The sequence below is a fragment of the Panthera uncia genome, chromosome C2 (assembly GCF_023721935.1).
Source record: "Panthera uncia isolate 11264 chromosome C2, Puncia_PCG_1.0, whole genome shotgun sequence".
Classification (NCBI taxonomy): Eukaryota; Metazoa; Chordata; class Mammalia; order Carnivora; family Felidae; genus Panthera; species Panthera uncia.
The window spans coordinates 1,342,266-1,369,363 of record NC_064810.1 but is presented as its reverse complement, the minus strand read 5'-3'; the positions used below and the strand labels follow the sequence as shown (position 1 = coordinate 1,369,363).

Sequence of the window (27,098 nt, the reverse complement as noted above, 5' to 3'; positions counted from 1 at the left end):
CAGGGTCATGGGATCGAGCCCCGCACCGGGCTCTGCACTGAGCATTGCACCTGCTTGGGATTCTCTTTCTCTCTCCCTCTACCCTCTCTCCCCTGTTCATGCTCCCTGTCCCTCCCTCCCTCTCTCTCCCTCCTTCTCTCTCTCTCTCCCTTTCTCTCTCTCTCTCTCTGAAAAAAAAAGTTGTAAAACGGTTTGCTCCCAGAGAAAACTAAAACTAAGGGTGTTCTCATTCTTGCTAGATGCCAGCTTAGTGGTCCTGTTCCCCACAGTTACCATTTGGGGTTTCTGTGAGTGCAGAGTGTCCCTAGCATCCCGTGTTGGGGGTGGTGGCTTCCAGTGAGGCGGGGGCGGCTGAGACGCAGTGTTTGCTTGATACTTTGTGTTTGCTTGACAAAGGCTCTTTCAGACAAAGATGTGTCCGGGCCAGATTTTAGAAGGCCTCATTTCGTCAGACGCTGGTGTTCCAGTAGCTTTTTGTTTATTTTTTAACAAACGTTCACTTGAAAAAAAAAAAAGGCAAGTAACATAGGTAGGTGCGAGAAGTTGGGTGGCACAAAAGCATATTAAGACAAAGATCGCCTCCTTTTTCAGAGCTCTGCTGTGCGGCTCGTCGTGATCGGGTTCTTGACTGCTCTTCCAAAACCGTCACGGTTGACGTGCGTGTATGTGCACGCACGTACCTGTTCGGTCGTCTGTAAGGTCTTTGTATTGATTTTCTTGCAAGGACCTTGTCAGAGAGCCTCAGGTGCACAGAACTTGAATCAGCATATGCTGTGGTCCATTGCCCTTAGGTACAGGTGCACACTGTGCCCACCTTGATGAATTTGCTTTTTATGTGTCCTTCCTGTCCACCATCCATTCACTTGTGTGTGTGTGTGTGGCCTTGGAAAAATACATGGTGGTGTCATTTTAGGGTATTTATGTGTATGTTGTTAATTCATAGAAACGGAATTGTGCTTTAGGTGCTATTCTGTGTCTCGTAGTTTCATTCAACCCAGTGTTTGGACACTGTCCCCGATGCGGTGACAAACGGCTGGTTTCTGCAGAGACCCTGCCATAGTCATGGCCGTGCTGCATCCGTGCCCTCGCCATAGAGACTTGGGTCTGCTCTCCACCACAGCACAGCCTGGAGTTTTCGTGAGCGTGGCTCGTCATAGACCTTTGCCGTCCAGGGTCTCTGCTGCACACGTGCAGGACTTCACGGGTCTCTGCCGCGCCCAGAAGGGTCACGCCTGTGTACGCTTCCACCGACGGTGCGTGAGGCTGGTTTCTGCCTCGTTTCAAAACTGCTCTGTGGGGTGTGGAGCAGCTGTGCATTCGTTCATCTTTCTCATTGGAGTGACCTGTTCACACCGTCTACCCACTCGTCTTCTGCATCTCATGCTTTTTGTCATCTTGACCGGCAGACGTTCTTGTTGTAGTTGCTTTGCAGTCTTTGATGGTCGGAGAAGGTTCCGTGTCTTCTCCAGTCCAGACCCCCGTCTTCACTTGGTCCGTGCCACGCTCTGAGGAGAAACGCTTCGTTTTGTTAGAACCTTACCCGTTAATCTTTCACCCTGTGATTTGTACTTTTAGAATCTTATTTAAGAAATTCCTCCTCAAATTAAGGGCATGAAAATATTCTCCCGTACTTTTTTCCAAAATTTTTATCATTTTACTAGCAAATTGAGGCCTTTTAATACATTTGTGTTGTAAATAATAATGTGGCTTTACTACTTTAGTATGGCGAGTCAGTTTTCCTGGGAACGTCTACTAAATAATCGAGACCCTCTTCTTTGATCTGTGAAGGCGTCCCTGTAATATACTGAACACCCTTACAAAGATGGGGCTGCTCCTAGGCTCCTAGCCTCTCGAGTCTCTATAATCCAGTGTACTAGTACAGGTTCCACAGTTTTTACACTTCTGACATTTTAGTGTGTTTAAAGGTCTGGTTGGATAAGACTGTTCTTCATCCTTCTCTCATCACACTTGTAGCTTTTTACGAGCCTCTGTTCTTCTGTACATATTATAGAATCGGCTTCTCAGGTGCACCACGTGTCTTGCTTAGATTTTATATGGAATTGTGGAATTATGGATTGAAAGGGAAAGAATGAACATAAAGTTAAACCAGTCCCTCCATGAGTATTGTATGTTTTTCCATACATGAACTGTCATCTGGGTCAGTTATATGCCGGGCAGTTTTGATGGATTAATTCCTAGAACTTCATACTTCCTATATTCATGTGAGAATTATCTTATTATCTATTGTGTATTCTGGATAATTGTTGCTGATGTAGACAAACACGATTTATTTTTATTGTGGCAAAAACATGTGATGTAAAATCTATCACATTAACCATTTTTTAAGAGTTTATATATATACTTTTTAATTTAATTTTTTTAAATTTTTTAAAATGTTTATTTATTTTTGAGAGAGACAGAGCATGAGCAGGGGAGGGGCAGAAAGGGAGACAGAATCTGAAGCAGGCTCTGCACTGTCAGCGCAAAGTTCAGTGTGGGGCCCGAACTCACAGACTGTGAGATCATGACCTGAGCTGAAGTCAGACACTTAACCGACTGAGCCATCCAGGCGCCCCAAGAGTTTATATCTTTAAAAAGCAGTTTTGGGTTCACAACAAAATTAAGAGGAGTGTACAGAGATTTCCCATATACTCTGTGTCCCCGCACATGCACACCCCCCAGAATGTGCATCTGTTCCAATGATGAACCTGCCCAGATACATCATAGTCACCCAGAGCCCGTAGTTTACATGAGGCTTTACTCTGCGTGTGGCATGTTCTCTGGGTTTGGGCAGTTACTTAATCACGTGTATTTGTCATTAGGGTGTCATAAAGAGTATTTTCACTGCCTTGAAAATCCTCTGTGTTCCACCCTGTCACCCCTTCCTCTCCCCAGCCCCTGACAACCCCTGAGCTTTCTGTTGTCTCCATGGTCCCGCCTTTTTCAGAACGTCACACAGATAGAATCATACAGGATGTAGCCTTTTCAGATTGGCTGCTGTCACTTAGTGAAATGCACTCGCGGACCCTCCGTCTTCATGGCGTCTTCGTGCTGTCTTCATGGCGTGACGGCCTGCTCCTTCTTAGCGCCGAATACCATCCCGTTGCCTGGACACACCCGTGTGTTTGCCCGTCACCTCCCAAAGGACACCTTACTGGTTCCCAGCGCTGGCAGTTCTGTAAACCATCTGTGTGCAGGTTTGGTGCGGACCTACGTTTTGAGCTCCTTTGAGTAAATACCAACAAGTGTGATCGCTGGGTCACGTGGTAAGAATATGTTCAGTTTTGTAAGAAACTCTGAAAACATGTAGAGAACTACTAAAAATCGACAACAGAAAGCCCGATTCAAAAACGGACAAAGGACTTGAAAAGCCACATCTCCGGGAAGATGCACCGACGGCCAACAAGTGCAGGAAGATGTCCCCAATCGGCCGGGACACGTGGACCAAAACCACACCGAGACACCCTCTCACACCCATGGGGATGTCCCCGCCAACAAAACAGGACAAGACAGAAGATGACAAGTGTTGGCGAGGACGTGGAGAGCTGGAACCCTGAGTGCGGCTGGTGGGAATGTAGATGGGGCAGCTGCTACGGGAACAGTGTGGCGGCTCGTCAGAGCGCTAGCTAGAACTGCCATGTGACCCAGCCATCCCACTTCTGGGCATTCGCCCCAACAACTGAAAGCAGGGTCTCCAACAGATTCTCGCTCACCCGCGTTCACTGCAGCGCTCTTCACAGGAGCCCAAACGTGATGACCTGTCTGTCTGTTAAGATCTTTGGCCCATTTTTAAAAACGTGGTAGTTTGTTTTCTTGTTGAGTTTTAAGAGTTCTTCACATGTTTTAGATAACAGTCACTTATCAGATTTTTCTCCCAGCCTGTGACTTGTCTGTTCATCCTGTGGACGTTAGTCTTACCCAAGCCGAAGTTCTAAATTTTAATGCAGTCCAACTCATCAATGTTGTCTCTCGTGGATTGCACCCTCGGTGCTGTATGTACACTCATCACCATATCGAGGTCACCTAGGTTTTCTCCTGTGTTGTTTCTAGGGGGTTATGGTTTTGCATTCTGCATTTAGGTCTGTGATCCTTGTGAGTTAATTATCGTGAAGGGTGTAGGGTCTGTGTCCAGATTCATTTTTTTGCACATGGGTCCTCGGTTGTTTGAGCACCACTTGTTGAAGAGACTCTCTTTGCTCCCTGTGTTGCCTTTGTTTTTTGTCTAGGATCGGTTAACTGTGTCTATGTGAGTCTGTTTCTGGGCTTTCTCTTCTGTCCCCTTGATCTATTCGTGTCTTGTTTTGCCAGTACTACAGTGTGTTGATTGCCGTTTAGATTTTGAATCCAGTTCTGTCATACGTGTCGGGGAGGGATTGGTTCCTCACATTCTAACGAGGACATGAGCCGGGCGGCCTCCAGTTGGCCTGTGCTTCTAACCAACCAGCTGTAAATTGGAGGTCTCAAGGACCTCCTCCTTGGATTCGGTTAACTTGCTAGGGTGACTCACGGATCTCAGAGAAACATCTCCCCCACTAGATCACTAGCTTATTATAAAAGGATATAACTCAGGAACAGCCAGATGAAGAGATGCAGAGGGCGAGGCATGGGGAGAGGAGGGTCAGGGAGCACCCACGCCGTCTCCAGCCGTGCTGCTGTCCTCACATCCACACACCCACCAACCCGGAAGCTTCAAATCCTGTCCTTTGCAGTTTTTATGGATGCTTCATTACATAGGCACATTTGATTAAATCATTGGCCATTTTTTTTTTTTTTTTTTTTTTTTTTTTTAAGTAATCTCTATATCCAACATGGAGTTCAAACTCATGACCCAAAGATCAAGAGTCGCACGCTCTACCAACTGAGCCAGCCAGGTGCTCCAAATCATTGGCTATTGGTGATTAACTCAACCTCTAGCCCCTCTCCCCTCCCTGGGGGTCAGGGGGATGGGACTGAAATTCCCAACCCTCTAAACCAGCCCTCCTCCTTAGGTGCTTTCTAAAAGCCACCTCATTAACATAGCAAAAGACATCTGTAAGGCTCTTCTCAACTAGGAAATTCCTAAGGTTTTATAGGAGCCTGAGCCAGGAACCATGAACATGAACAAAGACCAAATATGTATAAGACCAAGATACATTTCTTACAAATCACAGTATCACAGTTACTGCAGTTTTGTCGTAAGTCTAAAACCCCCCAGTGCCAGTCCTCCGACTGTGTTCTCCTCCTGTGCTGCGTTGGTGGTGCTGGGTCTTTAGCCTCCGGTGAACTTGAGAATCATTTTGTCAACACCTGCAACACACCTTGCTGAGATCATGACTGGGACTGACCAAGCCGAGAAGAGCCGACATCTTAACAATACCCAGTGTTCCTGTCCATGAGCATGGAATATCTCTGCATTTATGTAGTTCTTCTTTGATTCTTTTCTCGGAGTTTGGTAGTTTTCCTCATAGAGATCTCATACATATCCTGTTAGATTTATACCTAAATATTTAAGTTTTGAAGGTATTAATAATGTAAATGGTATTATTTTTTTAGTTTCAAATTCCACTTGTTCCTTGTTGGTCACACTGACCTTTGACCAAGGTGCAGTGGTGATTCATGGAGGAAAAGTCTTTTTAACAAATGATGACTGGACAAGTGGGCCTCTCTATGTGAAAACAGACAAGGGAACTTCATATTTTCACCACATACAGAGATTAAAATGGGCCACAGATGGGGGCGCCTGGGTAGCTTAGTTGGTTGAGTGACTGACTCTTGATTTCGGCTTAGGTCATGATCCCAGGGTCATGGGATCGAGCCCTGCATCGGGCTCCATGATAAGTGTGGAGCCTGCTTAAGAGTCACTCTCCCTCTGTCCCTCTGCCCTGCTCGTGTGCTCTCTCTAAATTAAGATAAAAATTTTTTAAAAAGGATCATAGATAGTAATGTGTAAAAGTTGTAGAAGAAAACGGGAAAATCTTGGCAGTTGTGGTAGATGTTTTCTTAGATATAACACTAAAAGCACTCTCCATAAAAGGAAAAACTGATAAATTGGACTTCATCAAATTAAAATTGCTTCTCTTTAAAGACACCATTAGAGAATGAGAAATAAAATCACCGACTGGGAGGAAATATTCGCAAATCGTGTATCTGATAAAGGGCCTGTATACAGTATATAAATTTAGACCCTCAAAACTCAACCAGGGGGAAAAGCAGTTTTTAAAAGGGGCAAAATAATCTGAATGGACACTTTACCAAAAAAGATGTCAGATCCGCACACGATAGAATGCTCGGCACCGTTCACCATCACTAGAAAATGCAAGCGAGGTGAAAGTCACACTGTGAGCTGAGATTAAAACAACTGGCCACGTAAAGGGTTGACAGGGATACAGGGAGACTGGTGCCCTTGTCTTCTGTGGGCGGCATGTTCTTTTGAAGACGGGTTGGCGATTTCTTAAAAGACTAAGGATGTGCCCGTCGCACGCCCCAGCCATCGTGCTCCTGGGTGCGAGGTGGGAGTGGAAGTGCACGTCCACAGAGTCACACGTGAGTGCTCAGAGCTCCTTTGTGGTAGTCGGCAAGCAGAGGCAGGCCAGCCGCCACCTGTATGTAAGTGGATAGACACACGGTGGGTGTCCATGCGGCGGGTACTTGACGGGGGGATGAACAATGCCACCCGGTGCACTGCGGGTAAACCTCAAAATAACCGTGCAGAGGAAGAGAAACCGGACAAACAGGAGTGCTTGGCGGGTGGTTCCATGAATTTAAATCCTAGAGAATGCAGACTAACCTCCAGTGGCAGAAAGCAGGTCAGTGGCCGCCCAGGGAGGGGCAGCAGGGGGCACATAGGACAAGGAGGACTCCGGGGATGATGGGTCTCAAGGGCACAGGCAGAAGTCGCCTCTCACTACCGCGTGGGCCTCAATATGTGCCCTGTAGTGAGTGTCAGCTGTACCTCAGTAATACCCAGAAGAGGGAATCACAGTGGAGATTAGAAAATGATCGGAAGTCACAGAGTCGCACAGCTAATCAGTCACAAAGAACAAGCCGTAGGTGGTTACGTGCAGGGTTGTAGGTGACTTCAACAGCAATGGGTGTTGACAGTGAAAGGAAATGAAAGCAGCCTTCCAGAAAAATGTGCATTCCTGAAACTGACTCAGGCATAGGTGGAGAGGGGAATACGTAACCATTAAAAATACACACGTCACACCCCATCCCAGGAAGGAAACAAACTGAAGAAAACCAAAGAGAGGAGAGGGCTGTAGAGAAGGCAGACCCGCTCGCCTGGACGGCTTTGGCGTGAACTCCCTACGTTCCTGCAGAGCTGAGGATCCCTATTTGAGGTCATCTTTTCTAGAGATTAGAAGACGAGGGAAGGATCCCCAGCTCACTTTTTGGGATTATTATCACCTCTGTTACCACGGCAGTAAAGACGGTGAAGGAGAAAGTGGCAAGCCATCCTCAGTCATACAAACCCGCCCACCCACACCGGGGCCAACAGTGCGTCTGCCATAGTTGGATCAACTAGTGAAGTTTCTACAACTTCAATGCAATTTTAATCAAATGCCCTAATTTTTTCCCAGCCCTCGGGAATCTGATCCCAGCACTCAAATGGAAACGCAGCAGTGTGAGACTGGTAACGACTGGTGGCAGCTTTGCCCGCATTTGAGGGGACACGTAAACCAGATGGAAGTTTATTTCTGTCTCACAGAAAGTCAGGTCCAGAAGTAGGTGGGTCGTCCGGGTTCCGTCTTCCTGCTGCATCCAGGACACATCTTCTGTCCTCGGGGCGCCACAGCGCCCCCTCCCCCTCCCCTCCCGAATCCTCCCGCGCCTGGTCCGAGGGCAGGGAGGAGGGGCGGCCCGGCCGCCACAGGCACAGTCACGTGGCAGCTGTGTCCCATCACCTGGAACCCGGCCCAGACGCGTGCAGGCAGCCGGGGACAGCGGGCTCGCACGTCGCCCCCCGAGCCGGGATGGATGGCGGCTGTGCTGCTTAGAGGGGGAGGGAACGGGACGGCAGGTGCAGGCGCTGCTGCGTGTGGGATCTGCGGTCGGCAAACAGTCCCGGAGCGTGTTTATGCTCCGAGAAAAGCAGGCCCCTTCACACGGCACACAGAAGCACGTTCCAGGCAAATTACGGAGCTGAACGCGAAGAGTGGGTCCTGGCAATCCTTGTGGCTTCCACTTAAGCAGATTTCTCAATCAAGGCGCAGAAAGCCCAAATTAGAAAGAAAACCATGAATAAATTTGACTAACTTGGAAATTTAAAACTTATTTACCAAAACCCCTTTAGATACAGTGAAGAGAAAAGCCACACACTGGGGAAAGAGACTCTGACTTCTATAACCAGCAAGAGGTGAGAACCCAGCCGATAAAGCCAATTCCTGCAGCTCGGTAATTCAGAGGCGCTGCCTGAAGAAGGGTCCCTGCAGGCGAGAAGGAAACGTTCCAGGTCTTGTTGAGATGGCGTGACACTCGTGAGCATAAAAGTCAAAACTCACGGACGGGAACCCTCACGACCTGTGCCTGTAAACTGGTTACGCGTCATCCGTGCAAACAGCAGACAAGGCAGACACACAGGCCTGGAGGAAAGGGGGCAGGATGCTTCTAGAAGGGACAACATGGAGACAGCTACCACCCCTGCTGCCTCTCTCGCCCCCCACGGGTGTGGTGTGTGGGCGCCCACACGCGCGGTTCTCCGGGTCCCTGGGATGCCTCCTGGAGCTCATGCAGACCCCGCAGATTAAGGGCTGGGCCTCACGGGACTGCCCCCCCCTGCAGATGACAGTCGCGTCTGCTAGAACAGGGCACTGGGGCCCCCGCGCCCTGTCTCACTCGGCTATTGGACTCAGTCCTTGGGTTGAACAATTTGCCAATATAGCTCACGGAAGTCAGAGAAAACAGTTTACTTAACACCTACCGGTTGGTTACGAAGAATACAACTCGGGAACAGCCAGGTGGAAGAGGAGAAGGTTCGGGGGTGCGTGGAGCATCCACGTCTCCGGGCACATGGCACCTCCCTTCCAGCTCCTTGCTTGTTCGCCTCCCCGCCCCCCACTGCCATAGCTCCCTGCGCCCTCGGGGTGGAGCGGCTCCAGCCCACTTGTCCCTATGTCCCTATGGACCCGCCCCCACCCTCCCGGCTCACCTCATTAGCATAAGCTCCAGAGTGCTTGAAAGGGGCTTGAAAGGGGATCGTTATTCCGCATCACTCGAACACCTGACCAGGGGGCTGGAGGGTTAGAAAAGTCCTCGGAAATGCTCTGGTGGCCTGCAGGCTACCAGCTGGCTGCAGTCTCCGCCCCAAGGGAACGAGGAGAGCATCTCGGGAGTCCCTTCTGGAAGGCAGGGCTGACCTGTGTCCCTCCCAGAGAGGCAGGGTCACTCCGTCGGAAGAGCGCGGGACAGGGGCAGGGGGCAGGCTTAGGGGCGAGGCCACCGTGGGCTGGGGGCGGTGAGGGAGGCACGGCACTGACGCCAAGGGTCACCAGGTACCATGCGTCTGTCTGGTGGGCGGTTTGGCCGAGAAGGCTGCGTGGGGGCAGTCTCGCGGCGAGTCCCGTGGAGAAGCAGGTGGGGTGACCTTGGTTCTGATGACCACAGCCTCTGTGCGCCCAGCTGCGTGGAGCTGAGGGAGGAAGCCGGGGCTTCCTGTGTGGGCACACTCCGAGACAGCCCAGTGGGGAGACCGTGCGGTGGGGAGAAGGGCCCCCGCGCTCCCGTGGAGGCCGTGGGCGGCTGTGGAGAAGCTTCATCAGGGACCTGGCCGGGCGACAGTGCTCTGAGCCCTGGCCTCCAAGAAATCACGGGGGGAGGAGAGCAAGAGAGGGCGGAGCGTGTGGGCACCTGCCTGGTTCTTTCTAGCATCGCCCGGCACAACGCCGTGGACCCGTGGACCCCTGCACCCTCACGCAGGGCTGAGCCAGTTTGCAGTCTTTGCAGAGGGCGGCTGGGGGGCGTTGTTTGCCTGGAGCCCCGCGGCGTCTGCTCTCCTCGCCCTCCCAGGGCTCTGTAAGGTGCATCGGCAGGAGCCCATCTGCCAAAGCGGGGGGCACGCCCCGCGTTCCCGCCAGGGCCTCCACGGGGCCGTCACGGCTCCTAGAGTCCTGCTGCGAAGCACGTGCTCAGAATTAATGACTCGTTGCCAAGTACAGGGTTCTGCAAAATCACTGTTTTAAAGGTTGTCCTGGGAGGCCGAGTTCCCCCTAAAATGGTCTAAACCCCTACGCAGGCTTGAATGTACATAAGGAGGGCTGCCCTGAGATTTTTGTAAGCACTTCATGCTTTTTCTTGCAGGATAGGAAGACCTGCGTTTGACCTTCCTTTTTTAGGGGGTGGGAGGCACACGCAGGGCTGGGGGCTGCCCCTTCAGCGTGCATTATTGATCTGTACGTGGCAGGTGTGTAGTTTGAGCGCCGGGAGAGCTCAGCGAATACAGCCGAAGCCTCTCCTCCGTGGAGCTTGCACGCTGGTTGGGGGGTGGGGGGAGGGGACAGCTATGAGCGGTAGACCGTAGATTATGTAGGTAGCCCAGGAGGGCACACGGGAGGGCCCCCTGAGAGGAACTTGCTGCAGAGACTAACAGGCGGGGGCCCCGTACCCAGGAGGCTGGAGGACCTGGGAGGAGTGGCCGGGAGCCCCCTCGCCCCTCGTGGCCCGAGCATGGGAGGGGGGTGGGGGGGCAGCAACTGGTTGCACAGACCTTTGGAACGATGGTGTTTTCTAGGGAGAAGATAGGGGCCTTGGAGGGTTTTGTGCACGGGAGTGACCAGGCCTGGCCTGTTGTCACAGGGTCACATGGCCGCTCTCCAGGGATGGGCCACGGGGGGGGGGGGGGGGTGGTAGGCGACAGCAATGCAGCAGGTGGGGACCTGTGACTTGACCTGCAGGAGCAACGCAACGAGTCGGCTCCGGGGTCTGTTCTGAAAGGAGGTCCCCAGCACTGCTGGCTGCCAGCCGGTGACAGGAGCCAGCAGGAGAGCCCGAAAACAGAGTGTGGAGCTGGGTGGGTCAGGAGTTCGGGCAGAGAACCCTGTGCCACCACTGGATGCCAGCATTGACCCACTGGGCACTGCCCTCTGTCCCCTTCCATGAGGGCGGGGGGGGGGGTGGGGGGCCACTGGACTTCGGCCTGAAGTCCAGTGGCCGTGAGGTGAGAGCAGTGTGAGCGGGGGAGGGAGGGCTCTAGACGGAGTGGCCTGGGCCTCACTGCACGACACCCCAGCCCCACCCCCACGTCCTGTCCAGACCCTGCAGCCCCCCAGACCCAAGCCCAGGATGTTTCTAAGACGGGCCTCACTTCCCTGTCCCCACCCCCTTGTGACCTGCAGACGGCCTTCCCACGGCCTCTGCCTGTGGCTCCTTCCTGACACACAGGGGAACGTGGAGGTGAGTCGTCTCCTAAAAACACTTCCACTAAGTTGGATGGAGTGGCTGCCTTGTGCCGTCCTTCAGTGGCTCCCCACCGGCCTCAGGCTGCCCGGGTAGGTTCAGCCCCTGCCTTCCCCCGACCTTCCTCTCCTTCCTCTCGGGGCAGCCACTGCACCCCCTCCCAGGTCTGGCTGGGCCCCCAGGACCCAGGTTGCAACCCAAGGTTGCCCTCAGGACCTTCCCCGAAGTTTTCCTTTTCTGGGGACCTTGCCTTCCCTTGGATTGATTTCCCTCCACTTATGTTCTTGATCGTGTGTTTGCCTTGACTCCACTCGCTCCCAGTCCAGACGGCCCCCTGGCCCCAGAACACGTGGGCCGCGCCTTCCCGGCCCCACGGACTTGGTGCCCAGCACCTGCTGCTGTCTGTAGGACGTGGGAAGGGGGCAGGGCCGTGCCGGTGCGAGGGCAGAGGCTCAAGCAGGAGCCTAGGTTGTCAGTGACGGGAACGCATCTTGACCAGCATCAGCCGAGCACACGGTCGCCCATCCTGCGCCGTCCTGCTCGGGTCAGTCCCCGCTGCGGGCAGGGGAGGGCCGGCCGCCGCAGGGACCTCACCCCCCACCCCCGGCCGAGCCTCCCTGCGTGTGTCAGACCAGGCTCCGCCCGGGGTTGTTACCGAGGAACAGGCAACCGGTTTGATGTTTTCAACGTCTCCTTTGCAGTTACTTTTATTGGAAGTAATAACATAAAGATTTACTTTCTCTTTTGATTTTTCTCCCAAGAAACGTGGCTCACTGAACCTTCTTTTAGAACTGAGCCTCAGAGGGTGTGTCACGGGAGGCACAAAGGCAAGGGATGTTTCCACAGCTCCGAATAATTGTTAAGTAGGATTTTCTCTACGTCAGTTAAAATTTTTAAGTGCTGTCTTCTCCTGTTTGTACACATCGAGGCACGTGAGTGCGACCAGGCAGCCGTGCGTGGCGCTGGCTCGCTGCGCGTGCGACACGGGCCCCCCCTCTTGCACTCAAGCGTGTGTTCCCTCTGCCCCCAGGTGGAACGTGGTGGGCGTCCAGGGCTCACTGCTCAGCATCTTCGTGGAGCCGATTTACTTCTCGAGCATCATCCTGGGCAGCCTCTACCACGGGGACCACCTCTCCAGGGCCATGTACCAGCGGATCGCAAACATAGAAGACCTGCCCCCGCTGTACGCCCTCAACAAGCCTCTGCTCAGCGGCAAGTACCTCTCCAGCGGGGTCGTTTCCTTGTTCAGATAACCGCGTCTCGCCAGTGCGGATGCCGTGGGGACGCTGCTCCGGCCGTCAGAAAGGCCGGGCCGCTCTGTGAGGGTGGAAGGCGGTGTGTCGGGGCCTCTGGGCCATCGTAAGTGGGGCCTCGTACGCTTCATCTTCTCGTCGATTGGAAGCCTTGGCGTTTTGCAGAGCCCACACGTGGCGCCTGCGTGTTTTTCTGTGTCGCGGGAGAGGCTCGCAGATGCCACGGAAATGACGCAGGCGTCAGCGTCCGAGACGAAGCTGGGCTGGGCCTCCCGGGATCGGTCGTCTCCGTGACGAGCCCGGCTCGCGCTCGGGAGGCTGGCGACGGAGCTGGGCGTACCCGGGACGGGTCCGGGATGTGTCAGTGATGACATGCCCGAGTGCCCTTTGTCACCGGTTTGTCTGCTGTGTCCCCTGTAGCATCTCAGTGGTGACCGGTGAGGGAACAGCAGCTCTTGAATGCAAGGGTCCTAATCTCTCAGTTCAGCCCGTTTAAAGGATGCAGTTAAGGTATTTTTTTCGTTTTGAAAATATCGTTTTGCTTACTTTTTTAAAGCTCTGAACTAAAACCATAACCCCAAACTAAAAACTAAAACGTGTTTCTCCCGGTGTGTGCGCGTGTGCTGCCTTGTTTGTGGTGCTGGCCGCTAGCTCACCTTTCCCTGGGGAAAAGCGGTGTGGCATTTTGTTTGAAGGCACGTCTCTTAGAGTGTGTGAATTATGCACAATGGAGGAAACCGGTGGTTGTGTCTGATCAAATTCTGCAGCCCCCCTGACTTTAAGCACGACCTTTAAAGACAAAATACTGACTCTGCTAACGCTTGGTGGGAAATTGCAGCCGTGGCGTCCACGTGCACAGAGCGTCTGCTGGGACACAGGAGGTGAGCGAGAGTATTTCCTTGTGGGTCAGCACACGGGTTCCCGGACTCGGGAGACTGCTCTCCCCGTGTAGCCTCCGTGGTCTGTAAGTTCAGCGGTCACCTGACCTCTGGATTCACGGACACTGACCACACTGGGAGACGCGTGGCACAGAGTTGTCGCTCAGCGGTAGTTGGGAACCTGCGCCCTGTTGACTGAAACTGAGTCACGTGTGTATGAAGTGTGTACGTACCTGTGATAAGATATGAAAATCGTGTTTGCAAGATAGAGACCCTGAGGTCGTCCTGTGTGTATTTGCGACGAAGACGGACCTGCTCTCCTTTCTCCCCTCCCCCGCATCCCCTCCACTCCCAGACCCTAAAGCACGCAGCCGCAGCCGCCAGGTTGTGGCAGAGCGCCTGCGGGCACAGAGGGCCTCCCGCGGAGCCGGGCCACCTTGCTGTCGCTCTGTCACACTGGCAGCTTGCATGGCCCGGTTTCCTGGTCTTCCCTCCCCAGGACGGGGATGGGCTGGGGCCCTGCGTGATCCTTCTGGACAAGCATGTGGGAGTTCTGTGAAATCCAGGGGCAGCGCTGAGGTCTCAGGAAGCAGAATATTTCTCAAATGCTGGGCCACTGGACAGCATCACTTTGGCATCGAAGTCTGCTTCAAAATGCAAACTATTTGATAGTTTCAAACAGAGAGGGAGGCAAACCATAAGAGACTCTTAAATTCAGAGAACAAGCTGAGCGTTGATAGGGGGGCCGGGGGAGGGGAACGGGTGACGGGCACCGAGGAGGCCACTTGTTGGGATGAGCACTGGGTGTCGTATGTAAGCGATGAATCATGGGAATCCACCCCCAAAACCAAGAGCACCCTGTATGCGCCGTATTTAACTAACTTGACAATAAATTATATTTTTTAAAAAATGCAAACTATTTGAGATATTTTACTTTGGATAAATGCTTTATTTTAGAAACAGTGATGTTTGGTTGGTTTTCCTTGAATAGAGTTGAAGTCTGTGCAGTGAGTAGCTTTGGGGAAGATGCTTTCAGTCTGTGGCACTCCCGTGAGCTCTGCAGGGGGGAAGCCAGAGGGGCGAGCAGGGAGGAGGTGCAGACGCCACTCCCGTCAGCGGACCAGCGCACATCGGCCTCCTGGGTGGAAATCTGAGCAGACGATATTGTCACGACGCAAGGACTCAGGCAGGGGGGTCTCGGGCAGTGAGCACTGAGGTCTGAAGTGGGGTAGGGCCGCACTCCTTTAAAATGGGCCCCACAGCAAAGCCCTTCTAGGAAAGTCCTACATTTAACGAGTGGCCTGGACAGTGGAACAGCCAGGACACTGTGGGTTTCCTTCCGGCCCTGTGCGTACGTGTGTGCGTGTGCGCGCGTGTGCGTGTATTTATTACAGTTCACGGACGTCTGTCCTGCCCTTTTCACCTCACGTTGTATCACACGTCGTCCCGTGTTGAAGGAGAATGACGGTGTAGCAGGACCTAGGCCGCGGTGTCCTCGGAGAGGAACAAGGACGGCCATCGGCGCGGCGCGGGGAGCGGCCCATTAAACGAGACTGTTGCCGGCAACCACAGCGGATCCAGGGGCTCTTCCACCGATGTGGTGGTGGGCCGATTTCCTTAATGCCACCAAGGACAGACGGGAAGAATGTCATTTCTTCGTCAGCGTAGAACTTCTCGGTGGCGAGCTGTGACCGCGGGGCCGCGAGCACTCACGTGATTCCCTTCCCTGGCGTTTTGGACGCGGGAGCCTCTTGAACTCTCGTATCTTCTTTCCAGATCAGTTGCACATCCGGCACCTGCAAGCTTCTGATTCGCATCTGTCGGCCCCTGAGGGAGCCGCCCGGCCCGTCCGGGGCTACTGTCCAGGTGCCTGGAGAACTGGGGAAGAAAGGCCAGCGGTCTGGACGGCCCCAAGGCCCTGGGGTCACTCATGGCCGGCCGTGTCACCAGCGTTGACACAGAACATGACGACAGCCAGGGCCAGGGTGGTGCTGAGAGAACGAGTGCATTCTTGTGGGTCCAGCCTGCGTGGGGACCTCTGGAAAGGCAGGAGGAAGGCAGGGGCTGAGCACGTGGCAGAGAGAAAGCAGGGGTGCCTTTGGCGTGCCCGACGGAAAGCCACATACACGCTTACCGTGGGCAGAGGGGCTCACGTCCACGTCTCGCCCTAAGCGCAGGAGAGAGAGCAAGTGTGAGGGACAGCAGGGGAGGCTGTGTTTTCCAGGCAAGAGCCGGCACCAGGGGCTGGAAAGGCCTAGAAAAGAGTTTCCTGGTGGGAGCTCCGTGCCCCTGATGTCAGGAAGCGCTCGCGTGGGAGTGCCGGCCAGTGACAGCTGTGGACACAGTGACGGTGATGGCAGGTTCTGCTGGGAGGCCACCCAGGCGACCCAAAAGCGTCCTCTAAACTCGTAAGTTCCCATGGATGTGGTTTGCTTGTTTTTTAAAAATTCTCTCTGTGGGTGTCTTTAACGGTAAAGCAGTTACTTATTTAATTGACATATTGGAAGATTTTTCAAAAGCAACAGTTATACTTGATCCGGTGGTGTTTTCGAACCCTGTCCTGCATGTGTCCGTACTTCCCGTCACCCCTCACGGGTGGAACGGGCTGCGGTCCCTGCAGGGCTCCAGAAGATCACCGCCCTGCTCCCAGCCCACGCAGAACAGAGACACGGGGCTGCGCACCCTCCTGGGACTGCTGGCCTGGGCTTGGTCCCCACCCCACCCGGCCTCTTCCCTCCTCCATCCAACTCAGGGGCCCTTCTCCTGTCGCCCTTGGCCCGTTGGCGGGGTGGGAACGTTAGGACTCCGTGCGCTCGGCCCGTGCTGCCTCAGGAACGCGGAGTCTGGGCGAGGATCCCACCTGTAGCCCTGCGCCCGGGTGACAGGCGTGCCTCGGGGCCAGGCCACTGCCAGCACGCACGTCCCTGTCCGGACCGGAGCACTCAGGCCCTTCCCCAGAGTCGGTGTCACGAAACCCCAAGGTCGGGTTCCAAGAAGGAAGTCTTGTTTGGCCAGAGGCCCTGGGTGAGGCGGCCCATCAGGGATTAGTGACCAGGCCGGGAGGAGCCCGAGCCGCCCTGATGGCTTCATTCGCTTCCCTTTTAGCTCAGGAGGCGTCTTCACTGAAGACCAGGACCAAAGTCTCAAGGGCGCTCTCTCTGCTCCTGGCTCTCTCGTTGTTGTTTGGCAAGTTGTTTCTCAGCTCTCTCGACCCCAGGGGTCTGCGGACAGAGAGGCTGAGGCCCCGGCGTCCTCACTGCGGGCGCCTACTCCTACCCAGGTCCCAGGCTGTTTGCAGAACAGAGGCCGCTTGCATCAAGGTTGTAAACTGCACACGTTTTCCTGGGCAGGTATCGAATGGCTAACAGTTTCCGTCATGGGAGCCCGTGGCGACCCTGGATACCTGTTATTAATCATTATGTACATAATTCGTTTTGGGGTACATGGTTGGCTCAGTGGGTTGAGCGTCCGACTCTTGATTTCGTTCGGATCACGGTCTGACGGTCATGGGATCGAGCCCCGCGTCAGGCTCCACGATAAGCCTGGAGCCTGCTTGGGATTTTGTCTCTCTCTCCCTCTGCCCCTCCCCTGCTGAATATCTCTCTCTCCCTCTCTCTCCTTCTCTCTCCCTCCCTCTCCCTCCCTCTCCCTCCCTCTCTCTCCCTTTCCCCCTCCCCCCTCCTCCTCCCTCCTCCCCTCCCTCTCCCCCCCCCCTCCCTTTCCCTCCCCCTCCCCCCCCCCGCTCCCTCCCTCCCTCTCCCTCCATCTCCATCCCCCTCCTTCCCCCTCCCCCTCCCCCTCCCTCTCTCCCTCTCTCTGTCCCCCTCAAATTAAAAATAGATAAACATTTATAGTTAATTTTTGATTACCCATTAATATGTGAGAAACCACAGAAAATACTTTTAAGAAGGAAGGAAGAAAAACCACCAGCACCAGCCAAGTGTCATAAGTTTTTTGCTTGTATCAGTTACTGGGCCAACCCAGTTTCTTTGCGTTTTTGCTCTAAAAGTTCTGATTCAGCACACTTAGTTTACGGCAGCTGAGGGACTCTCATTACCAGCCAACTGTGCCTGCTTTTACTGGTTTCTGCGCCGCGGCCTATGACTGACTCATTACCCTAGTTCTCACTTTGTAGCCCCAGAAAGATAAGCTCCCCATTGGCGTCCATCCCCAGGGTAGGGTTGGTCGCAGGGACTCCTAGACTTACTGCTTCTGTGACCATCTGGGGGCTTTCTGCCCCCAAAGAAGCATGAGGCTAGCACCGAAACTTTAGGCTATTTCTTTTTTACCTAATTTCCTCCATTCTTGCTAAAGATGGCACTTATTTGGCTTAAAATACAAAAACTATTTGTACTTTAGGGTCTCATTTTCTCAGTTAACCAACCATTTCTAGTTTTAATGCAAAATGTTGTAATTGTAAGGTTTAAGTATCATTCAAAAGTAATCCTTTATTTTGACTATTGTAGGAAAGTGATCGAATTACAAAGGAAAATAACAGAAGCATTAGCCATTCATTCACGAAAGATTCAATTCCTTTATGGTCAGAGATTTCCTCACCAATTGATCCTAAACAGGTCCCCACCTCCACCACTTCCCCCCCAACCCAACCTCCACAAAACCCTCCCTCACCTGTCTACTTGGAACGCCATGGCCTTGAATGAGCTTGGCGACAGGTCCATGACTGAAGGAACCTGCATGCCAGACAGGTGGCAGAGACAGAACAGATGTGCTGGTAACACCACCAGAGACCCAAAGACCCTGATAAAAGTCCGGGCAGCAGAGAATCAGCAAGATGAGAAAATTGTGGCATCAGGACTCTGTAACTCCTGATGGTACCTTGGTGTCCCATGGCCTTCAACATCTAGGGAGAGGCCAGCTGTTTCCTCTGTGGGAGTCTCCCCCGTGCGGCTACTCTATAAGTGGTTAGGGTCCTCCGGCCATCCCAACAGCCCAGCAAGGATGGGGCTGGACCTCTGGCCTCTTGGTCTAGAAGGGAATGTGGGTCCTGGCTGGATGTGGCTTTCCCTCGAGGCCCTCCCTGGAATCAGATACACAGCCAGGAAACATAAGAAACCAGCTACCCGAATTAATCAACCAAGGTTTTTATTCACAAGTGTGAGTGAACAACCATTATCATTTGAAGAAAATAAACAGATCAAAAGAGAATGATCTATGTGAAAAAACAGAACTAAGGGAAAGTAAACATAATTCAGGAAACAGAAAAGAATATAAATAACAGGCCTTATTAATATATGTGTTTTGTGAGTGTGGAAAGCAAACGTCAGTTTGAATGTCTAGAAAACATTCAACAAGCACCACTCAGCTGTGTATGGTAGGCTGTTCTGGACGTTGGGATGCGTGGTGGGGCACAAGAAACGTCTCCCCGTAGAGCGTGATCCTTGGGAAGGGGGGCAGGTGTGTCAAAGACATGTCTGATAACTCAGAGCAGAAAAGTCTAAAATGGGAAGACCTGGGGATGTAGAAAGTTAATCCAATGTCTATCTGGCACCATTTCAGAAATAGAAAACAGAGAGGGAGAGAGAGGAAAATTTGGGGCACTGAAGAAAGCCGTGAGTATTGCAATGGAAGGAACGCACTGAGTACCGAGCAGAATTAATTTTTAAAAACCCATCCCTAGCACATCCTTATGAATTTTAGAACACCAGCAGTAAAGACAAGATGCTAAAATCTTCTAAATTAACTACAATAAGTATCAGACTTACGTAACACTTATCAGGAACACTGGAAGCCAGTGCTGAGGAGAAAAAAAAATTTTAATGTCTGTTTAATTTTGAGAGAGAGAGAGACAGAGTGCGAGTGGGGGAGCAGCAGAGAGAGAGGGAGACCCAGAATCGGAAGCAGGCTCCAGGCTCCGAGCTGTCAGCACAGAGCCCAACACGGGGCTTGAATTCATGAACCATGAGATCATGACCTGAGCCGAAGTCAGATACTTAACCGACTGAGCTACCCCGGGTGCCCTGGGAAAATATTTTTTTGTAGGATTTCTTATTTAACCATATGTTAAGCATTAGGACAAAATGATCATTTTCAGATATTCCAGGATTCAGAGGATTTCTTTCTAATGTATATTTTTTGAGGGAAAAAAAAGTGAGAATATTTTAGTGAAATGAAAAAGATATCTAGGAAAGAGGAAAATATGGGATCCAAGAAATAATACTTTGTAAATCCAAGAAAACAATGAAAAAGATAACTTATCAACGAGCCTAAAAAGTAACCATTGCAAGTTAGAACAGAGAATCCTATTAGAGAGCTCTAAAAAGAATGTTTTTCAGAAGAAAGTGAATGTATTTTAACAAATAACGTGAGAAACTGAATGGTCTTTATGATAATGTGAAAGTAAATGTTTCTTTGGGAGCAATAACAAAGAAAAGAAAAGAGAAAAAGGAAAGTCCAGGAAACCCCAGAAGTCATTTAGGAAAGGATTGGTAAACTGAGGTACTATGATGGCTGCTTTTATGTCAATTTGAGTGGCTATAGGCATGAGATTAGACCTTTCTGTCTGTGAGGCTCTTTGCAGAATGAGATTAGCGTTTGAATCAGCAGAGACTCAGGAAAGCAAACTGCCCTCCCCGTGTGGATGGGCATTTTTTAACCTACTGAGGGTCTATTTAGAACAAAAAGTGGACAAACAAGGAATTTGCCCCCTTTTCCTGCCTCACTGCCTGAGCCGGGACATCCTATCTCCACCTTCTCCTACTATTGGACTCAGAGTTACAACCTCTCATTCTCAGGCCTCTGGACTCAGACTGAACAGCACTGCTGGCTTTTGGCCTAATACTGGTATGATTTTGAGGAATCAGTTTGAGACAGAGAATCCACTTGAAGTCAATGCTCGAAATCGTCTCCCTTGTGTAGTTCGGACTTAAGGACAGTCCCCTCAGGTCTGTCACAGTACTCAGCCCCGCAGTGTATCACAGGATCGCTGTCGTGGGTGATTAAATCCAGACTCCTTGACTGTACAGGCGACTTCCTCTCACCATGGGCCCCAAACCTTAAAGTTAGCTAGAAAGAGTTAAAACCCAAAAGCCTTGGCCTCTTGAAGGTTAGACTCTACAGTGAATCTTAGATCGGTGAAGAAACCAGACCTTGAACTGGATTCTCAGAATTCACATGTCAAACATGATGAAAACGGGGCCACAGTTTCACTTGACAGAATCACATTTGGCCTCGAGTGCGTGAATGGAAACCAGCGTCCTCAGCATTTGGTCCAGAATTGAGAGGGAAAGCCACAGCCGAGCTAAATAAGAAGCTAAGTACAGGGGGAGGGAAGAAAATCAGAGAGAGAAAGTGAGAGGGAAGGAGGGAGCAAGGAACAAGATTATGATCCATCAGTGAAACTAAAAGGTGTTGAGGGGAGCCTGGGGGGCCCAGTCGGCTGAGCGTCCAACTTCGGCTCAGGTCATGATCCCATGGTTTGTGGGTTCAAGCCCCACGTCGGGCTCTGTGCAGACACGCTCGATGTCTGGAGCCTGCTTCCGTTTCTGTGTCTTCCTCTCTCTCCGCCCTCCCCTGGTCGTGCTCTGTCTCTGTCTCTCTCGAAAATAAAAAAACATTTAAAAAAATTTAAAAAACTAAAAGGTGTTGATTTGAAAGAACAAAAGATCCCTATGCCATGATTAGTATTTTACTTAACAATGTAATGGCAGATAAGACAAAATTAACAGTAGGAATTGGGGTGTATCTGTAGATACGGAGGCGGACGTCAAAATTTGAACCAACAACAATCATAACAACATAGGACAAGCAAGAAGTAAATTGCCAAAATTAACCCCCAAAGAAATAGAAAAATCTGGCAAAGGAAATTTCCAGTAAAGACACTGAAAATATCATCAACAAATTACCTTCCAGCAAGATCGCAGAGTTTAATCAGTCTGTCAAATAACATACCATCCCACTTCTATATAAACCTTCCGGGTCATAGAAAAGAGCAGCTGACCTAATCCTAATTCCAAAACTGGACAAAGAGGCACAAGTAAAAAGAAAACCACAGACAGCATCACCTATGACTAGAGATGCAAAACTTCTAAACCAAATACTAGAAAATTAAATTTAGCGCTATAGCCAGAAATCTAAGAAGAGTTTAGTTCTACGGCTGTCGATGGAGCCCATCCGTGACTAGGTTACGAGAGAGGATCTGTAAGCCCCAGAACCTCACAGGAGTCAGTGTGCAGAGCGTGTGTGCGTGTGTGCTCTCGGGCGTACGCGTGCATCTGCTAGAAGGATCCGGATGAAAATGGCAGTTCTCGTCTGGGAAGGATGAATTCTTCGGGGAGATTTAAGAATGTCTACAGTCTTCAAACATTACTTGTGGAGGGCTTTGTTCTCACTGCTAGAGACGCCAGCCGGGCCACCCACAGAACCCGCCCCGTCAGGATCTCAGAGACAGCACACAGTGTGCTTCTTGTTTAAAGCTTCACCTCTACTTCTATCTGCTTAAGAACCACTAAAATTATTACAGTGGCTGCCTCTGGCCTTGTAGCTTTTCATTTCTCTGAGGTGTGTGCCAGTAGTGTCCACAATGAGCAAGTGTTACAATTTTTTTTAATTTTTTTTTTTCGTATTTGTTCATTTTGAGAGACAACACGAGTGGGAGAGGGGCGGGGGGAGAGACAGAGAGAGACAGAGACAGAGACAGAGAGACAGAGAATCCCAAGCAGGCTCTGCACTGCCATGAGAACCATGCGGTCATGACCTGAGCCCAAATCAAGAGTCAGACGCTTAATCGACTGAGCCACACAGGTGCCCCCGGTGTCACTGTTTAATGAGAACAATATTTTAACGTTTTATTTATTTTTGAGACAGAGAGAGACAGAGCATGAACGGGGGAGGGGCAGAGAGAGAGGGAGACACAGAATCAGAAGCAGACTCCAGGCTCTGAGCCGTCAGCCCAGAGCCCGACGCGGGGCTCGAACTCACGGACCGCGAGATCGTGACCTGAGCCGAAGTCGGACACTCAACCGACTGAGCCACCCGGGCGCCCCGAGAACAATATTTTAAAAGATACAATTTGAAAAGTTTTAAACTATGTTTGCGTGTGTGCAGCCCTCCCCACGGGTGACCCACCCGTCCCCCTCCAAGCTTCCTGGTGCCCTCGCTAATCCCTGCCTTTCCCCCCCATCCCACCCCCAGGCAACCTTGATGTGCTTTCTGCCAATATAGATTGGTTTGCATTTTCTAGGATTAAAATCATAAGGTACATACTTTTTTGTCTAGCTTATTTTACTCAGCATAAATATTTTGAGATTCATCCATGTTTGTTGAGTTTATCAGTAGCTCACTCCTTTTCATCACTATGTAGCATCGGGTTGTGTGGATAAACCACAACCTTGTGTCCGTCCAGCCATTGACGGCATTTGGGTTGTTTCCAGTCTTTCTGTGCTACAGAGAAAGCTGCTAAGAACGTTCATGTACAGCCCTTTGCGTGGACGTTCCCTGCCATTCCTCCTGGAGTTGAAAGGCCGGGTCACGAGGCAGAACACTGTCCTGCTTTCCCAAAGTGGTTGTGCCCACCACTGTGAAGGAGCCCCGATGCCTCCACACCCTTGCCAACCCCGAGGGGGGAGCCGGTCCGCCTTTCTGGCAGCTGTGAAGGGTGTCTCGCTGTGGTCTTAACTTGCGTTTCCCCAGTCTTTTCATGTGCTGTTTTGCTGTCTGTACGTCTTCTTCAATAAACCGTTCAAACCTCTTCTCATCTCTTACTGAGCTGTTTAATTTCTTACGACCGAGTTTGAGAGTTACTTATATATTCTAAGTCCTTTATCAGATATGTGATTTGAAAATTTTTTTCTCTCCCATCTCTTAACAGTGTCTTTCAGAGACCAAATAATATTTATTTTGATGAAGTCGTATTTTTCTATTTTCTTTGTTGAGTCACGTCTTTGATGTCCTGTATAAGAGATGTTTGCCTAAGTCAGTGCCATAAAGATTTTCCCCGATGTCGTATTCTTAGAAAATTGACACTTTCAGTGTTTACATTTAGGACTGTATTCCATTTTGAGTTCATGTTTGTATAGGACGTGAGGTGTGGATTGAAGTCCGTTTTTTCTCACATAGAACGTGTCTAGCTGACCCAGCACCCTCCGTTGAAAAGTTCATCCTTTCTCCACTGAATTGCCTTTGCAGCTTTGTTACACATCAGCCCGCGTACACACGGAGGGCTGTTGGGGGGCACTAGTGTCTTGCGTTGATCCCTTTGCCACGATGCCGGTATCACACTGTTAGGATTACTAGTTGTATTGTGAGTTTGAGATCGCGGAGAACGAGTTCTCCAACTTTGTACTTGTTTCTCAAAGTTGTTTTGGCTACTTGGTCCTTTTTGCGTTTCATAGCAGTTTTATAATCAGCTTCTCAGCTTCTCCGTAGACCCCGTTTGGATTTTGATGGAGGCCGCATTGAATACGTGGGCCGGTTTGGGGAGAACTGACATCTGAACAGTTTTGGGTCTTCTGGTTGACGAGTGCCGATGCCTCCCCACTCCTGCAGGCCCTCGTTCTCTCGGCAGCACTTGGCACCGCACAGCATACGTATCTTTCACGTCTTTTGTCGGGTTTATCTTTGTTTTGTATTTAAAAATTTTTTTTTCCAACGTCTTCTATTTATTTTTGGGACAGAGAGAGACAGAGCATGAACAGGGGAGGGGCAGAGAGAGAGGGAGACACAGAATCGGAAACAGGCTCCAGGCTCCGAGCCATCAGTCCAGAGCCTGACGCGGGGCTCGAACTCACAGACCGCGAGATCGTGACCTGGCTGAAGTCGGACGCTTGACCGACTGCGCCACCCAGGCGCCCCTGTTTTGTATTTTTGATGCTGCTTTAAACGTTATATTTCTGTCTCCGTTTCTAGGTGTTTGTTGCGAATACAGAGAGGTATTAGTTCTGGTAGCTGTTTTGGAAATTTCATTGAATTTTCTTTATAGATGATCATGTTGTTCATGCTCTATTTGTTGCTGGTAGTCCAGAAACCTTGGATTTCTTCCTTCCCGATTGCACCCCGATGGGCTCTGGTATGATGTGGGGTACAAGGGGTGAGCACAGACACCCTCGCCTTGTGTGCAGTCTCAGGGGAGAGCACCCAGTCGTTCACCACCAGGTGTGGTGTTAGCCGTGGGGTCTCACGGACGCCTTTGTAAGCTCTGCTCCGAGTTTACTAAGGGGCTTTTAATCAGGAGTGAATGTTGGATTTGGATTTTGTCAAGCTCTTTGCTTCTACTCTCAATAGAGCTGCTCATTTGTTGTTTGTTTCTGTTCGTTTAATATGGAATATGGTGACATTGATTGAGTCCTTTAAATATGAAACCAACCTTGCATTCCTGGGATAAACGTTGTATAGGCATTATGTGTTATTCCTTTTAAATATCGTTGAATTTGATGTGCTAAAATTTTATTTCCTATTTCTGCATCCGTGGCATACTGGCCTGCAGTGATATTGGTCTACTGTTGTGTTTGAATGTCTTTGTCAGGTTTCGACATCAGGGTGATACTTGCCTCATGAAGTGAATTGACAACCGTTTCTTCCTCTTCAGTTTTCTGGAAGAGTTGGTTTAGACTTGCTACCAGTTTTTTCTTAAACACTGGTAGAATTCACCAGTGAAGCCATCTGGGCCTCAGGTTTTCTCTGTGAGAAAGTATCTTCAAATGCATTGTCTGTAACAGAATAGATGCAGGCATATTCATGTTATCTATTTTTTTTTCCTTGAGTGAACTTTGGTAATTTATGTCTCTCGGGGACATTTGTCTATTTCATTTAAGGTGTGGAATTTATTGGCCTGAAAGTGTTCACGACATTCCTGCATTATCCTCGTAGCACCTGCGGGTCTCTGGTGATGCCTCTCATTCCTAAAACTGCTCATCTGTGTCTTCTCTCTCTGCATCAGTCTGCCTAGAGGTCTGTCAAGTTTATGGATTTTTCTCTAAAGAACCAACTTTTGATTTCGTGGATTTTATTTTTCTGTTTTCTGTTTTATTTCAACAATTTCTGCTCTGGTCTTTATTTATTTATTTATTTATTTATTTATTTATTTTTGTCTGCTTACTTAAGTTGCTTTTCTTTTTTCAGTTTTTAGGGTGCTAACTGAGGTCGTTGTTTTGAGACCTTTTATTGCTTTCTCAGCATTTCATAAATTTCGATATGTTGTGTTATCACTTTCACCAATTTCAAAATACTTTGTCTCTTGGGCTCTTTAGAAGCCTGCTATTTAGCTTCAAAATATTAAGGGGTTTTATAGATTTTTCTGTTGGTTTTTAATTTGATTTCATTTTCTGACTTGAATCCTTTAAATTTATGTTTGTGTTACAGGCCAGAATGTTATCTTTGTGAATATTCCATGACAACTTGGACAACATGTACATCTGCTACTTGTTGGGTAGAGTGGCCTATGAGTTGGTTGGTTGTCTAGTGCATGTCTTCTGTGTCTTTACTTATCTACTTGGTCTATCAGTTATTGAGAGGAGGGTATTAAAAACCTCTTGACTATCACTGTGCTCTTATCTATCTTTCCTTCCAATTTTTTTCAGTTTTTACTTCATGTATTTTGTAGTTCTCTAATTAGGAGTGTGGGTTCCTCTTAGTAAATTGGCCTCCTTTATCATTATAAAATGACCTTCTTTATCCCTGTTTACTATTCTTCATTCTGAAATCTGTTTTGTCTGGCATTAATAGATTCTGACCCCTCCCCACTGCTTTCTTTCAATTTGTGCTAGCATAGTGTCTCTTTTCCCATGCTTTAATTTTAAGCTATTTTATATTATTTTACATTGAAAGTATGTTTCTTGTCATCAGCATGTTTGGATCTACTTTTTTCCCTACCCCAACTGATAATCTCTGCCTTTTCATTAGGGTGCTCAGGACATTTACGTTTATTGTGATATTGATATGGTGGGGTTTAAATCTATTGTCTTGGTACATATTTTTTATTTGTTCTATATTATCTCTGTTCCCCCTTTTCTCTTTTGCTTTTTTTTTACATTACTTATGATTTCATTTTAACTCCTTCTTGACTTTTTAGCTATAACTTTTTGTTTTGTTAATTTAGTGACTGTTCTAGGGTTTTATAGTATACATGCTTAAATTATTATAATCTGCCCTCACATGATGTTATACCAGTCATGCACAGTATAAGAATCTTCCATTTCTCCTCTCCAGGCCTTTGTGATATTGTTGTCGTACATTTAACATCTGCATATGTTAAAAATCCCATACTATACTCTTAGTTTTGTTTCAACAGTCAATTGGCTTTTTTTAATTAAGTATTTTAATTCCAGTATCATTAACAGACACTGTTATATTAACAGCCAATTAACTTTTAAAGAGACGAGAGTTGGTACTTCCAGTGTTCTTTATCCCTTGAAGTAAATCCCCCTTTACATCTGGTGTCATTTCCTTCTGCCTGGAGGGCTTCCTTTCACATTCTTTGGGGTGCAAGTCTGACGATGAATTCTTTCAGCTTTGGTATGTCTGGAAGAGTCTTTATTTTGCATTCCTTTTTAAAATATATATTTCTGGGAAAGTATATTTTTGCTGGAATGGCAGGATTTTCTTTTCTTTTCTTTTCTTTTCTTTTCTTTTCTTTTCTTTTCTT

At 49.8% G+C, this 27,098-nt stretch overlaps 1 protein-coding gene across 5 annotated transcripts in view; it reads left to right on the top strand.

The window, feature by feature from the left end:
- The window catches only part of ADARB1 (adenosine deaminase RNA specific B1), a 137,444-nt gene that overhangs the window by 100,764 nt on the left and 9,582 nt on the right, over positions 1 to 27,098 (top strand). For all 5 annotated transcript variants that reach the window (XM_049627714.1, XM_049627715.1, XM_049627716.1 and 2 more), the window contains exon 9: positions 12,401 to 12,582. In XM_049627714.1, the coding sequence (XP_049483671.1) occupies positions 12,401 to 12,582 (182 nt within the window). The remainder of the gene's footprint in view (positions 1 to 12,400; positions 12,583 to 27,098) is intronic.